The 15,746-nt window shown below is 39.6% G+C and overlaps 1 protein-coding gene across 1 annotated transcript in view; it reads right to left on the bottom strand.

Moving 5' to 3' along the window:
* Nucleotides 1-13,764, bottom strand: part of LOC309710370 (plasma membrane calcium-transporting ATPase 1-like) — a 29,965-nt gene extending 16,201 nt beyond the window's left edge. Inside the window, exons 1-10 of the mRNA XM_082539758.1 lie at nt 13,307-13,764; nt 10,943-11,229; nt 8,460-8,657; nt 6,832-7,089; nt 6,391-6,516; nt 5,628-5,798; nt 4,684-4,710; nt 2,546-2,692; nt 1,148-1,362; nt 605-847 (exon numbers count right to left, since the gene is read on the bottom strand). Of these exons, the coding sequence (XP_082395884.1) occupies nt 605-847; nt 1,148-1,362; nt 2,546-2,692; nt 4,684-4,710; nt 5,628-5,798; nt 6,391-6,516; nt 6,832-7,089; nt 8,460-8,657; nt 10,943-11,138 (1,581 nt within the window). The 5' untranslated portion in view covers nt 11,139-11,229; nt 13,307-13,764. The remainder of the gene's footprint in view (nt 1-604; nt 848-1,147; nt 1,363-2,545; nt 2,693-4,683; nt 4,711-5,627; nt 5,799-6,390; nt 6,517-6,831; nt 7,090-8,459; nt 8,658-10,942; nt 11,230-13,306) is intronic.
* Between the last annotated feature and the right edge of the window lie 1,982 nt (nt 13,765-15,746).

Below are 15,746 nucleotides of genomic sequence, written 5' to 3' on the forward strand. Positions count from 1 at the left end.
GCCCAATGTAAAGTCAAAGAATTTCTCCAAGGGATTAATAAAGGATAACTTAAACCTATCTGTCAGTTCACAGGCTCTCACATTCATTAGGCGACTGCTTGGGGATTCCAAACCCCAGGCTATGCTGCTGATCTTTTAAGCTTGAAATAATTGTCAGACAAATTGATGTAATTTATAGTGATACCTTTAGCAAAGAAAACAAAATGTCAGCAAAAGAAATGTACATATGTCTTATTTGAAAGTATAACTAACCACATCTAGGTCTCTATCACGATTCAGAATATTATACATGCACACACACACTTACACACACACACACACATATATATATATATATATATATATATATATATATATATATATATATATAGATATACACACACACACGCATATGTATGTATATATATATATATATATATATTATAGATAGATAGATAGATAGATAGATAGATAGATAGATAGTGTAGCTGAATCGGTTTCCTGTCTGTGTGCTATACAGTGGATCCAGGAGACAGTAATCCAATGAGTCCTGAACTGCTGTGTTAGTCAACCTGCACTGCACTCCATTCAGCTTCCTGAATGAACTGCTATTTTTGCAGCTCACCATAATCTTGGTGGTGTAGGCGCAGTTGACCCCGATGCCCAGGACAAGCAGGTCCAGGATTTTGGGAGGGATAAGGTCTGGCTCTGGCACCTTTTTGTAGTAGCGTTCCCCGATGTAGGCCTGCACCACTGTCATGCGATTCATAGTCAGTGTGCCCGTTTTATCAGAGCATATGGCAGTGGCATTGCCCATTGTCTCACAGGCATCCAGGTGGCGGACCAGGTTGTTGTCCTTCATCATTTTCTGATAAAAGACAAGAGCCATGTTACCAGTCTGTGGGTTTTATTTTGAATCAATCAAAAGAGCTCGGCTTGATCCAAGTTTGTCTGACGAGGGTTGAAATATTCCATTATTACTTTTGAAGTCCGGGTCATTACTACAATGAAAGAGGTGGACAATAAATAATTCTGTAAAAGTTGCACAAATACTGTGTGCTGCAAAAAAAGAATAGATCAAATATCTATCTGGCATGTTTCATCAGGCTAAATATGTTAGTTTTATTATAGCAAACATTTTTTAATTTCCCTTAGAAAATAAACAGACCTTGACTGAATAGGCTAGGGAGATGGTGACGGCCAGAGGGAGGCCTTCAGGTACAGCTACCACAAGCACCGTCACACCAATTATGAAGAACTTGACCAGAAATTGTATGTAGATGGGCACACACTCAGGGAGCCACACAACCCCCTGAATGCAGAATGTATCGATCAGGAAGCGAGTGATGAGGATGATGACAGTGAGAGTTGACATGAACAGACCTGAAGGCAAAGACAGGCAGCGAAGAGAACAGAGGCACAGACTTTAGTTCATCTGTAGAGTTAATTGTGACCATAACAGATTAAGTGAACAGTGAGTTAAGTTCAAATTTGTTCTGGATCTATATATCTGCGTTCATTTCCACTGAACCATCTTAAAAATGCATACAACAGCATTCATATGTTCAGGCTTTATCAGCCCCCAGACAAATATTAAGCATCTACAAAACATTTCTTCCTCTACAGTCACTCCTATATAATCACATCCTTTATGTACAATGCAAGGGCTCCACAGGCTGTGGTCACACTCACTATGGACAAAATATAGTCCTTGTTTAAAACAAGTTGTTTTAGCTTCACAACTCCTTTGAACCTTTTTAAGTGGAAGATTTAAACAAAAACGTTCAAATTCTGTGAAAATACACTTCAGGAATACAAATGTCTTTCTCGGAAATGACACTCGCAAGTTAAAAGACTTGTAAATTGGAAATGTATAAACAGTGATTCGCATGAGGAAAGATTAACTAATTTCTGCTGGAATCTTTGGATGTGAGCCAGTGCTACTGCAAAGGTGCAGTTTTTGCATCCTTTACAAAATTAGTCAGACGTCTGCTGCAACGTAGAAAAACTTTACATCTGCTCTGAAACTCTCTTGGCAATCTAGGTTTGTTGTTACTTCTGATCTTGAATATTGGATTAAAGGAGATTTTTCAGGAATTACTTCCTTTTTTGAGATGCTTAATAAATCACATCCAACATGATCATCACATAAGTTGTTCTCATCAAAGCCATGGATTCTAGTGTTCTGTTAGAACTCTTTGTTTTGTTCCTATTGTTTGTGGTTGTTCTTCGTAATCTTAGTAGCTTCCCTTGCATGCGAGCGTTCACTGAAGGATTTTTGTACAAAAAAAGCAGCTTTGCAGCTAGTCATTTTACATATTTGCCTAACAAGTAAAAGATCCCTGGATCATCTCCAGTAAGGAGACACAGATCCGATTGGGTTGCATCCAGAAAGACATCTGGTGCAAAACTCTCCCATTTCAAACATCCAGAGCGACGTGCTGTAGCAACCCATGTCTGCCAAATATGGACATCACGTCAAAAATCAACGTTAAGTGTTTCAGAGCACAGTGATGTGTGGTCTCTAAATCTAAATTAAATCTCAATAATCAGACTCTGTTTGTACCTGCTTTGCCGATCTGCACAGCCAGCTTAGTTAGCTTCCCCTGGAGGACGGATTTCTCTTTCTTTGCAATGTGTTTTTTCTTCTTCTCTGGTTCTCCCTCACCATTAAGTGGCTGCATCTCCACGGATGCTCCGTCCTTCTTCTCCCCTACAGGAAATCAAAAGAACAAACAAAAGAAATCCAAACACTTGAATGTCAAAACAGTTTTTCTCTCGTAAACTGCCCTCAGAAAACAGTGTTTATCACTAATACGCTATTAAATAAAAATTTAAAATTCCATTCAATTTTATTTTATTTACATTGTGCGAAATATCAACAATAGTCACCTCAAGGTGCTGTGTATTTTAATGCACAATAATAAAGAGAAACCCCAACAATCAAACAACCCCCTTTCAGAAAGCATATCTGCAGGTGTATATATATATATGTGAGGGTGCTGATCCCATCTCGTAACAAGGTTATTAGTGGACAGGCAGGCAGCCAGCAGTAGGCAGAAGAAGAAAGCAGCTGCCAAGCTTAAGCCCAATAATCTTCTTGGGCCTAATCATAGAGTCAGGAGCACCTGCTGCTACTGCTCAGACCACAGGGCCAAACACACTACACCATGTGGGACCACAGGGAGACAGGAGGATCTGTCAGGACCATGGGAAACTCCAAAGGAACCAAGAGTCTAACTGAACTACCTATTATAAAGTATTTTTTGAGGGGTTGGATGATTGAAGTAACCTGCCCAGAAAATAGAAGCTTTTCATGTTATACTGAACACTGAGTTGCTAATTAAATGTGTTGTGCTGTTATGCAGATGATACCCCATAATAGTTATTTATGAAATAAGATGGCATAAATCAATAAATTAAACTAGAGGCAAAAAATAAAGATCAGAATTCTACTTCTGAATTCAGGGCTGAGGTTATTGTATTGGTCCATAGAAATCTTGAAATTATATCAGATACAGATACTCTTAGGCTGGACAATTCTGTATGTTGTTCCAAAAAAAACCTGAAAAGCCTGTGCAGTGAGAGTACTCACAGGGATGAGAAAGAGATCATATTTCTCTCACATTAGCTTTTCCCCATTGGTTCCCTCCCACACGAAGTCTTTTAAGGTCAGGCCCAATCATGTCTCTTCTGTGGAGCCAGTTTGCGTTCAGGAGACCTTTCTACTTTTGAAATTAGGCTTCAAATTTTCCTTTCTCTTAAAACTTAGTTAAGGCTAGATGTGGTCACCATGAACCAACCCTGAAATATACCGCTGTAGGGTCAGGATGCTGGTGGACTTGATACAGTGAACATTTCTTCTCCACTGTTTTGTCCTGTCTATTTAAAGACTGCTTTTTCTCCTCTCTTTCACCTCACACCCAACTGGTTGCAGCAGATGGCTACCTCTCCCAGAGTCTTCACCTTACAATACCAAGTACCTCGAGACAACTGTTGTGAATTGGACATGATGTACATAAAACTACACATCAACAATAGATGATAATTTTCCAAAGTCTAATATTCAAAGACTGCATGTGATTTCATTCAAAGAACTGTAGGAAAGGTAACCATGATTTTCAGCCTTACCTAAACAGCCTTAAGCAACCAAAACTAAGTGGATTCTTTAACTGATAAGTTAATACGGGATAATTGGAAAATATCAGATATCTGTATTTTTGTAATATAATTTAAGACTCATGCCCTAAAATATTTCTATCCACATCATCCTGTGAAATTTAAATATGGGACAGTACTCAGACCATGACTAATGATGATTCACAGGAGCACAGACTGGGAAAGGCCTCAAGTCTTTGACCCTCATAAATGTCATTGATGTCACACATTTGACCAAGAGAACTGGGTCCAGTCAAAGAGGATGAGGAACGAGCTGGTTTCTACGTGGCTCCTCAGTTTCCATTCTCCACAGAACACAGAAGCGCACAGCAGCACCCATACTGCCAAAACATATTAACTGTTAACATTATTGCTGACACATTCGGCATGGACAGATGGAGGTATGGATGCTCTGGAGTTCACTACCACAAGAAGTCGATGATCAAACCAGAGATAGCTTTAAAAACAAATTGAAGCTCTGCTGTTTAATACAACCTTCACATCAACTCATTCACACAGACAGTGATGGCATATTTGTTTGCCTACCTTTCTTGCCTTTGTCTTCTTTTTTGCCTGTAAAGAAGAAACATTTAATAGCCGTTAGTCATGCAGCACTCCTCTTTCTCCTCCTTCACTACATTCATAAATCTTTTCTATCCTTCCTCACAAAAAATATTCTTAAATTTGAGTTTATAAACCACTAAGTCTGCTGTGGCAAATGCAGGTATTGAGTCTCCAAAATGAGCAGGTTGTGTATAAATTTCGTTGGCTGGTTTTGTTGCTAATCCCAAGGAATTGTTGCTCGGTATTCTCTTTTCAGCAGGTGAGCTGTAGTCTACATAATCCCCAATTTATACACCCACGTAGTTATTAAAGACCAAGGTGTTCTTAAATAAATTACTTAATCGATTAATCAATTAATCAAAAACCACATAATTCATTTATCACTGGCATGAATTTCATTTTCATCTTCCATTTCCACTTTATTTTTCAGGGACCATGTATGAACAGAAAAAATGAATCTTCTAAGAGAAAATATGCATTGTACCACGTTTAGCTACTAGCTAATTTCGATCTGCAGGCCATATATAAATTTTTGTGTAAATATGAGGAAGCAGCACAAATTGATGCAAATAAATTCATGGGAATACAGGAAATTAACACTTTTTCTGTGAGAAGACCATGCATTGTTCTGCGTCTCTGCTGCTCCTATTAAAGCCATGCCTACACACATACATGACTAACCCACATACTCATACATAAAGAATGATTAATAAATTATTAAAACCTCCAAAGTCAACTGTTATCATTGTTAGGTGTTGATTGGTGTTAGCAGTTTTGCACACATAAACAAAGGAGTAGTACCTGAGCAGGAGAGGAATCTTTTGCTGTGGGTTTGAGCAATAACACTCCACATGTGGACAACATGTTTTAGATATAAGTAGAACCACACTGGCATGTCAAATAGGATTCAATTCTACTGAACTTACTTTTCTTCCCCTTTGAATCTTTCCTTTTGTGTTCCTCTTTTTTCTTGTCTTTCTTGTCCTCGTTGTCACCTTCATCACCAGCACCAAGCAGGGTGAAGATTATTCCACTCTGAGAGTTCACACCCACAGCAGTGACCACCATCTTGCCAGAGCCTTCCATCACATGGGTACCTGAGAAAGTGAAAATGAAATATTTCACCAAAAAAAAAAAAAAACACAAGTCACGTTGTATCTCGCTTAACAGGGTTGAGCATGGTATTTTGTAAAAAAAGGAATGCTCTTCACATCTTTAAAATTAAGTGCATTTTTTAATGGCCTACGTGTCTAGATGGAGAGAGAAGATGATTTTATTAGCCAACTGGTACCCCATTATATAGCTCAATTGACTAGTAATCAACAATTAGACTGCATTTGAAATGTTATATCCATCAGCCTCTGTGGGCATATGAAGCCCAGTATGTACCACAGAGAATTCTGGTCTAGTTCGTTTGCTTTCAAATTGTAGTTTTTATTCACTATAAGGACTAAAATAATAATAATAATAATAATAATAATAATAATAATAATAATAGTTTGTTATATGTATTGGATTGAGGCTGTAAGAACAGATTTGATGTTCCCAATTTAGGTGAGAAAACGAGAGAGGGTAGTCAGAATTAAAATCATCTGGAAAATCATCAGCCGTAATCGTCTCCAACAATGACAGCACAGGTCACAATGGTCTTGGCTGTAATTTAATGTGAAATAGTGTAGAGTGATGCACCTGACAGCAGCATGGGGTCTTTGTCAAGGTTCTTCTTGACATGATCTGACTCTCCGGTTAGAGAACTCTCATCAATCTTCAGATCGTTGCCCTGAATCAGGACACCGTCAGCAGGGAGGAGGTCACCTGGAACACAAACACTCAGGTCATTATGTTACATCACTGTTATGTCATCTGCTTGCCACATGCAGTCATACAATGGTTAGTTATTATTTGAAAATAACCATTTAAAAAAACTAATAACGCTGTTGTTGGGTTTAAACCTTCGACCATCACAAAGACAACATGGGGATATTGTGTAGAAGGATACAATCATTTTTATATTTGACTGCAGAAGTCAAGATTTAATAGTATCAGCTGTTTATTTGTTAGTAATACCAAACTAAATGTCACCAAATGTTAGTAAAGTGAATTATTACACACATGATTTTGCTTCCTCACCATATTTGACTTGTGCAATGTCACCAACCACAATCTCGGACACTTTGATCTGGATCACCTGCCCCCCTCGAACCACCGTGAACTTCTGCTCCTGCTCGATGCGGTTCTGGAGGCCACGGAACTGCTTCTCTTTGCTCCAGTCATTGAAGGCCGTCACGAGCACCACACACACCACAGACAAGAGGATGGCAGCGCCTTCGATCCATCCAGCCTCTGCCTCGCTCTCATCATCCACGCCGCCAGCTGCACTGCCACAGTCTAAACAGAGACACATCAGCTAGAACTTTTATGAACATTTTTCAGTTTCAGTCTTACATGACCTTCTGTCTGTTAACAGTGCCTCACATGCCAGTTTCAAACACAAGTTGACGTTTACTCAACTGTTGGGTGCACCATGGTGAAATCGCAGAGTGCACAGTGAAAGTAGCCATAACAGAAATGCCAGGAAGGACCAGCACTTAACATTGTCTGGAGATGCATCGTAGGATGGACTTGTCAGGAGCTTTCAGGGTTTTATTAGAACTGAAGCTCAGAGCTAGTTTGGAGAAGCTGCAGCTTGTTAGATGAAGTTGATGTTAATTATTACAGCATTATTATTATTATTATAATTACAGTGACAATGACAGATGAACCAGGTATATCATTTGAAATGCATATGTGTGTTTGTCCCTCTGCACAATAAAGTCAAGCTGAGCTTTCATATACAATACAGGACATTTTATTAGGTATATCCACTGAACTGCTGATTAACGCAAATATTTAACCAAGCAGATTGGCAACAGCTCAATGACTTTAGCTGGATCTACTGTGATTTTCCCACACAACCATTTCTAGGGCTCACATAGAATGGAGAAAATTTCCAGACTCCTTAAAGCTGATAAAAAGGAAACAGTAACTCAAATAACTACCAAGGTACAACCAAAGGTATGCAGAGGAGCATCTGTTAATGCACAACACATTGAACCCTGAAGCAGATGTGCTACAGCTGCAGAAGATAATACAGCTGGGACTATATGTGCATACGCTCATCAAAGGTGGTCAAATAAAGACTGTAAAAAATATTTCCTGATCTAATGAGTCTCAGTTCCCGGTGAGACGTTCTGACGGTAGGGTCAGACTTTGCATAAATAATAGAAAAGGTATGTAATGGTGTGGGGGATATTTTCTTGGTACACTTTGGCACAAACAGAGTATCATTTAAAGCCCACTGCCTTCCTGAGACTCGCTGCTGATAATCTCCATCCCTTTATGCCCATTGTGTAGCCAACATCTGATAGCTGCTTCCAGCAGAGTAAAGAAGCATTTCACAACTCTGGGGAAAATGTGTGATGCCATCATGTCAATATAGACTGAAATCTTTGAGAATTGTTTCCAGGACCTTGTTGAATCTACTTCATGACAAATTACAGCCAAAATGGGAACTGGCCTAACACCAGTACCAGGAAGACTACTTTGCTGAAATGTTGGTGTGGAAACCAGTTCACCTTCATACAAGTTCATTACACTGATCACATGATGGACTCTAACTTTTCTAATGATCAGATATTGACCCGTCACAGCTCTACTACTAAAAATGTTGAGGCATACTCATAGACTAGTTTGCTTTTCAAGTAACGAAAACTACTCACTCTGTCTCTCAGCATCTGGTGGATGATAGAAAGAAAGGCCTAGTGAAATGATGGCTGCCACCTCCAGGATGATGAGTGTGACATCTTGCAGGGCTTCCCACACTAACTGCAAAAAGGTTTTTGGCTTCTTTGGAGGGATGATGTTAAGTCCAAACACCTCTTTCCTTCTGTCGATATCTTCCGATTTTCCGTCTAAGCCTGCAGTAGGAGACACAAAGATAAAATGACTCCATATTCGTTCAGCTGAACATGGATCACACCTTCAACCTGACATGTGTTTAGAACTAATTGATCTGTTTGCTGTCTGTTTTACGAGGGGTGAAACACAACTGTTAGTTCACAGTGTATTACTTGTTCAAATGTGTCATCAATATCACATTTTCAGATTGATCTTTTAAATGCACGCTCAAGATGAATTTGATCTAGGTAGCCAAAGATGTAATAAGGCAACACTGTGGCCTATGATGTGCTCGATGAGAATGCATTCAAAAATCAAATAAAAATAAAAAAACAACCGATGAAATATACAGTGATGGTATTGCCTTGATGTCTTAAGAAAGTATCATAAACTGATACAGATTTGCATCTCCCTCTGGATCCAGAGCCTCAGCTAATGTATGTCGTGGAAGGAAATTTTCTTCCTTGGAGAAGCTATAGTCTCAGATGGCTCTTGTTCTAAATGTAACACATCGGTTATCACACTTGGTGTTTGTGTCTCTTCAGTAATATTGTGTTGTGCGGGAGCAAAGAGCAGAGCGGTTTCCCCTCTGTGGAGTAGAACAACATGTCAGGACACACTCCGATCCCCTAAGAGACACTGCAGCTGCTGCGTGGCTGCAGCTGGCTCCGTCAGTTGTAACTGGTTTTTAACCCAACATTTCTCTTCATGTTGTCTGAAAATGAAACACAGTGAGCAGAGTGCTGTGCATTCTCCGAATGTTTAGGTAAGTGGGATTACACTACATTGACATTACATTGACCCCAGCTGTCAATACAAAGAGAAATAAAGCAGCGGAATGGATTTTCCAGTCAATTCAACCTGCTGCTGACATTTTACTCTCAGCAGGAGTCGAAGCACTGAAAGTGTTTACCGAGCGCGTGGAAGACGGACAGACTGAATGAATTAATAATGGGGGGGAAATGCAGACGTATGAGACAAGCTCAGCAAAGACAAACCTAATGCGTTGTCTGTAGGTCACTATAAGACACCCTGTGTGGGTCAGTATTCAGATAAAGTTTAATAGGAAACCTTAAGTTAAAGTCCAACTTAGGCACAAAAAAGCAAAAGAAGCAGAGGCATTATAAACAAGAAACGCTGACTTGAGAGAAAGCTCCAGAGGAGACAAGCTTCTCATTTCAGAACAAAGTCAGCAAATATTTTGAGTAAATGAGCAGATTTGACTTGTGGGTGCTTTAAGAAAAGGAAAATAAAAGTGAAAGATAAAACTACTAAACACACCTGAACACTAACTAACTGGTAAAAGTGGACTGGCAAGGAGTGTGATTTTTCCAGTGAACAGTCTAATATACTTGTTCACAGAAGAAAGAAATTTCACGATTACATTAAGAAGAAAAAACACACATGTAAAATAGATTGTTGACATCCGATCCACAAATAAATAATTTGAGCTACCCTCACTGTGAGCAAGTAAACCAATCCCTGTTTAAGACACACTGTTATTTCCTCTTCTTCTTGATGAGCCACATGTTTGATTTGGCAGAGATTTATTGCCAGATGCCCTTCCAGAGACATTTCTCCCCATTTGTCCGAGCTACACTGGAGTTGCCCTCACCTCCAACAACATACATTTATGGTTGGTTTACACAACTTGTGTATGTTTGTGTATGCATGTGTAGCTGTATATATCCACATGTGCTTGAGAGTCACCATCTACCAGGACCAAATTCCTTGTATGTGTCCGTGCATATACATGGCCAATAAACGTGATTCTGATTCTGATCTTTACAGCTACAGAAAAAATAGAAGAAAAAAACACTTTTATCCCCACTGCAACGAATCCTCTACTTGAATATTTTTGAACACAATGTGCTTTTCTCTGCCCAGAAACTGACAGAGAGCAGAGCAACAGGAGCTGCAGGTCACAGATGACTTTGACCATCACACAGTCAACAGTCCCTGAAGACTAATGAACCTAGTATGTCCTCTGCTGTTTTAATGATGCCCACGCCGGGAGGGGAGGTCAGTGAGTCAGTAGTGAAGAGTTCTAAATTTATTCAAAATCATAACTTTGAGGTGTATGCAGAAGTTTGCACACCCTGTGCTTGCTTCACATTTAATGCACTGTTACTTTCCTTAAATGATTTTTTAAAAATGAAGCAAACTGAGTAGCCTGTGCAAATGTTTGAGCTCTTAATTTAATCTGAAGTTTAATCTTAGATTCACATCTGTGATACTGTGACGCTGCAACTAGGAGTCAGTTTTGTAGGGACACAAAGGAAATACAATTTCTGAACATATTTACCATCGACAGGTGACGTCCTCAGCCGGGCGCACAGTCCATTAACTTCACTATAAGATTCCTGGATTCTAGCAACTGCCTCCTCTCCTCTAAGTTCCATGAGGGAGCGCAGCTCCTGGACTGAGCAGCTGAACTCTGCATCGTGGTTGGCCTCGCCACGTCGGACATATTTGGACCCACTAAAAGAGTTGTTGGTCATTTTTCCTTTCTTGGGGACTCAGCAGAGGCCTTCTCAAATAGACTCAGTGGTAGGCCTGAGGTACCGATGTAGCCTGACAGGGACTCTGTGACTGTTGAGAGAAAGATAAGTCCTGATAACATCAGGATATACGCTGTACTGCAGAAAGAATAATACACTTATTACCACAAAAAAGATGGGATTGGACAGGACGGTGACATCTCTGGTATGATTTCTTGGAAAGTAAAGGTTTGCACATTCTACACATTGCATATGATGAATTTTAATTCGTATACTTCTTATGATTCTACATCTTCAGATTTGTTTTTTTATAAATAAATAATGTCAAAAAAAGTACTTTTTGCAATCCCAAGCAGTTCATTTCAAAATATCATCATTGTCATCATGCAATACAAGTTTTACTTCACTTCATTTCAGCTACCTCAAGGTATTTTAAAAGATAGAAACTCTACAAAATCAGGGTGGAACTTCCAACAATCAGATGAGCAGCCTCCAGTGCAGGGGTGCCCAATCCCGGTCCTCGAGAGCTACCGTCCTGCAGCTTTTAGATGCATCCCTACTCCAACACAGCTGAATCAAATGGTTTGATTACCTCTTCAGCATGCCATCGTGTTTGGCAAAGGCCTGATAACAAGCCATTCATTTGATTCAGCTGTGTTGGAGTAGGGATGCATCTAAAAGCTGCAGGATAGTAGCTCTCGAGGACTGGGATTGGGCACCCCTGCTCCAGTGGATAAGGTTCAAGTAGGGGAAGCCATTTATCATGACTGATTTGTGTGAGGGGAAAGGAGGGCATAGACAAACTATGAGAAAAAACACATACAAAACACAGAAGAGCAGAAAAGTTAATGGCATCTAGTAGTAGCATGCAAGTACATAAGGAATGCTCAGTGCACAATGGGAAGTCCTCCAGCAGCCTACAACAGCATAACTGAGGGTCCTGGTAGCTGAAAACTCTCTCTGTGCTACTTTTAGATACTCTTAGAACCACAAGCCTGCAGTCTGAAAGCAAAGTGTTCTGTTGGTATACTATGATGCCAAATATAATGATAGTTGAAATTGATTTGAAATTCAGCCCTGGATTTATTAGGGGGCTGTGAAGGAGACAATATGGCAATATAGTCTGTGTTTGTAGTCCCTGTTAGTGCTCTCGCTGAAACTTTTTGGATCACCTGAAAAGAATTTCATTCATTTAACATAAATATCTGCAACCACTAAAGCTGCTGTACCTGATCAGCCATTCATGGAAAGGCTCTTTCTAATGTTTTGTAATTTATAAAGAAAAAGGCAAGGACATGAAAACTAGTGGGCAACAACACGATGGACAATAGTATGAAAACAGTATTATAAGCTTCTTCACAATTAAAATCTCATTACAATCCAGTATTTACTCAACCGCATGCTTACGAGATTGTCTTAAGTCCTTTACATTAGAAACCAGCTCCATGAAACACAAATCAGCCAAGCAGGACCCAGTAGAGCTAATTTTATTTCAATCAAGCACAATGTTCTCCCCTCAATGGTTAACAGGAGCTCAGACTGAATATGTAACAGTGTGTGGAGTAGAGATTTGTCCCTGCTCCTATGTGAACTGAAACCCTTTATATTTGTGCCTCACAGGTTGTGACCTCTGTGCCTTTAGCTGTAATCTGTGTCAATCAGTCAGCCTGGGCTTAATCTGAGAGAGGGAGAAACAGCCTATCTGTTTAAGGCTGAGGCAGAGGAAGAAAAGAGCTACTGAGAGAAGAGCAGGATGGACAGAAGTCAAAATAGTCATTGAAGTTTTGCTGCTCACTGTACCTTAGTATGGCTTTACTACGAATTCTAACCAACAATTAAGAACCACAAATGGTTTCATGCTGTAAAATATAAACCTAAGTGCAGCTGTAAATGTTCACATTAGAAGCTGAAAAGGATGATCTAGAATTGGATATTGGAGGAAATCTCAAATTATCTATTATTAATTAATTAACCATCAGAACAGCAAAACAAAGTAAAACTGCATAAGTAATGAATAAATTCCACGGGAAGTCATCCACACAAATACAAAAAAACAGAAACACATCCAGGTTTCATGACAAAAACACAACTTGAAGCCATTTCTAATAATTAAAAAAACAACAACAATCCATTACTGTAGCACTGAGAAGAAGAAAAGCTTTACTTACAGAAACTTCCCCCATCACCTCCTGTTAGCAGCAGCAGGTATTAGTGGTGGTCCGATTACTGTGAGCAGCGACACACTCACAGCTCCAGAAACAGCCCATAACCCGGAGACAGCTCCTCAGCGGGCAGTCTGCAGAACAGCACCAAGACCCCAGTTTACTACCCAAACTGGTCCTTTTTCAGCGTGACCTTCAGCAAGCTCGCAGTTTCAAACAGCTCTCTTTATCAGAGGAAAAAACAGGAGCTGGCTGAATGATTATCTGAGGAAAGCCTCGCTTAATCTAATTAGACAATCTGTGGCTTCACTGAGTGCCAGAGAGACCGCTGCTGCAGCTCCTCCTGCTGAGAGCGACATGCCAAGTCCACACACGAACTACGTCTACACCTGCTGCATCCTCTGACTGAAAGGCACACAGTAGGCGTACACTCACCAGGTCAACACACACACCCCATCTAAACCTGCTGCTGCTGTGCTTCATACTCCAGAAAGGGTGCGCATTGAGTCCACATATAGCACTGAGACTCCTCCTGCTGAGATGAACCAATTAGATCTAAACAGACCAAACTGTGAAGGTGAATGCAAGTGGTCGGACGTTACAGCCTGACAACCAACTGCAGCCCCAAAGGAAAGTAGTTCAGTACATAACCATCAGCATGACTTCTCATGGAGAATTCCATGAAACAGTCCAACTGTTTGCTCTACTGTGGTCTTTTCACTTTGTTACACACACTTCATCACCCTGAGCAGCAATGATGCATGATGACGTCATGTGACACACGCGCACACACACGGATTACAGTACACAATGACATAGAAGGATTAACTGAGTGTGCACACACACACACACACACACACACACACACACAGGATAATATCACTCTTTCGTATTTACGTTCTAGTATTTTTGTTTTGATCTAACATGATCTTTGACCCCACACTCTAAAGAGGTCTACACAGCAGTAGTTTAAGGATTGGCTCGACAGATCAGTGATGGACTACTAAGACCAAAGCTCTGGATTCACTGCTTAACAAAAACCACAGTTGATCAAAATGTTTCTATATTCTCTGCATACAACCATGACGAGCCATGAAAGGAAAAACAAACAGAACACAACACACAGAAAAGAAATCAAAGACTACTTTGACAAAGGCAAAACCAGGGCTGTGCAGAAGGTACAGGCCAGAAGTTTACCCATCATGAGCAAACCCCCAAATTTTGGTAATTTGGGGGTTTTAATTATTTCTTTGAACTTCTTTTTTTTCTTCTTTTTTTGAGTTTTTTTGGGGGGAAGGAAGCATATATCTTTGAGGGATTTAAAAGGGAAGAACTGAATGTACAAGTATGAGGTGAAGCTAAAGAATTTGGAGGTAGTCTTCCCACTTCATTATTTCATCCACTGTGAAATGTACCACTACCACAGGAAGCTTGGAAAAAAAAGTCAGAGCATAATTTACTCCTTTACTCCTCTGACCTCTTGTACCTTAGTCAGATAGCTCACCATTGTCTTGTCTGACCATAAAACTATTCTCTAGAACTCCGTCTTTTGAAATATTTGAGTATATTTATACATTTGAGCCTGTATGTATACCATGTGTGGACTATAGAAAATCCCAAATAAATGTGAAATTGTACCGTCAGTTTCTGATGTGTGATGTATGCTATGTCATTAAAGATGTATGCTGTACAATCAATCCATCCTGGAAAAAGAGGCAGTCAGAGAAATCACAAAGGCCTGTGACTCTAATGCCCATGATGAGGTATGTAAACATCTGAAAGATCTGAAATAAACAACAATCAGACTGAAAGAAGGCAAAACCCAGAGAATAAACACCAAAAAACCAACTGTTATAAGACAGGAACAAAACATGAGGCAAGAAGAATCCTACATGATACAGAGACAGTAGAAACCCTAAAAAGACTGGAACAATAATGTGAAAAACAAAAATGCAATGATACCACAAAAAGTTAAAGGTACTAAAACAACACTAAAAATCAAAACCAGAAGCAAAAAATCATTGTAACAATCAACATGACAATTTGGGGACACTGTTTAATAAAATTTGACTGAAATTCTATCACAAAGTTTTTATGCCCTGGTGACTGTTGAAACGAAAGTTAATTTAGATAAAGCCCAAATATTGTTTTGTCACTTGTGTTTTTGTTGCTACAAACATAAAGCAAAATGTCATTTGAATACTTTTTTTTTATTAAATCTCCTTTAATAATATTTTCAAAGTTATGCTAGTCAAGCTAATTGCTAAAACAATTATAACTAAGATTTATGTAGACCACTGGGTGGTTTAGAGCTTTTTGGGTGGCGTTCAAGAATGCCTATATTTCATTTTAGCAGATCTAAAAATAACATTTCAGAAATTCCCACAGCCCATCCAACCAGGAAGGTGACTTGAAACACTCACCAGTATGAAAAAGGGAGGGGGGA

The sequence above is a fragment of the Aulonocara stuartgranti genome (genome assembly GCF_965226115.1).
Source record: "Aulonocara stuartgranti genome assembly, chromosome: 7".
NCBI classification, from domain to species: domain Eukaryota; kingdom Metazoa; phylum Chordata; class Actinopteri; order Cichliformes; family Cichlidae; genus Aulonocara; species Aulonocara stuartgranti.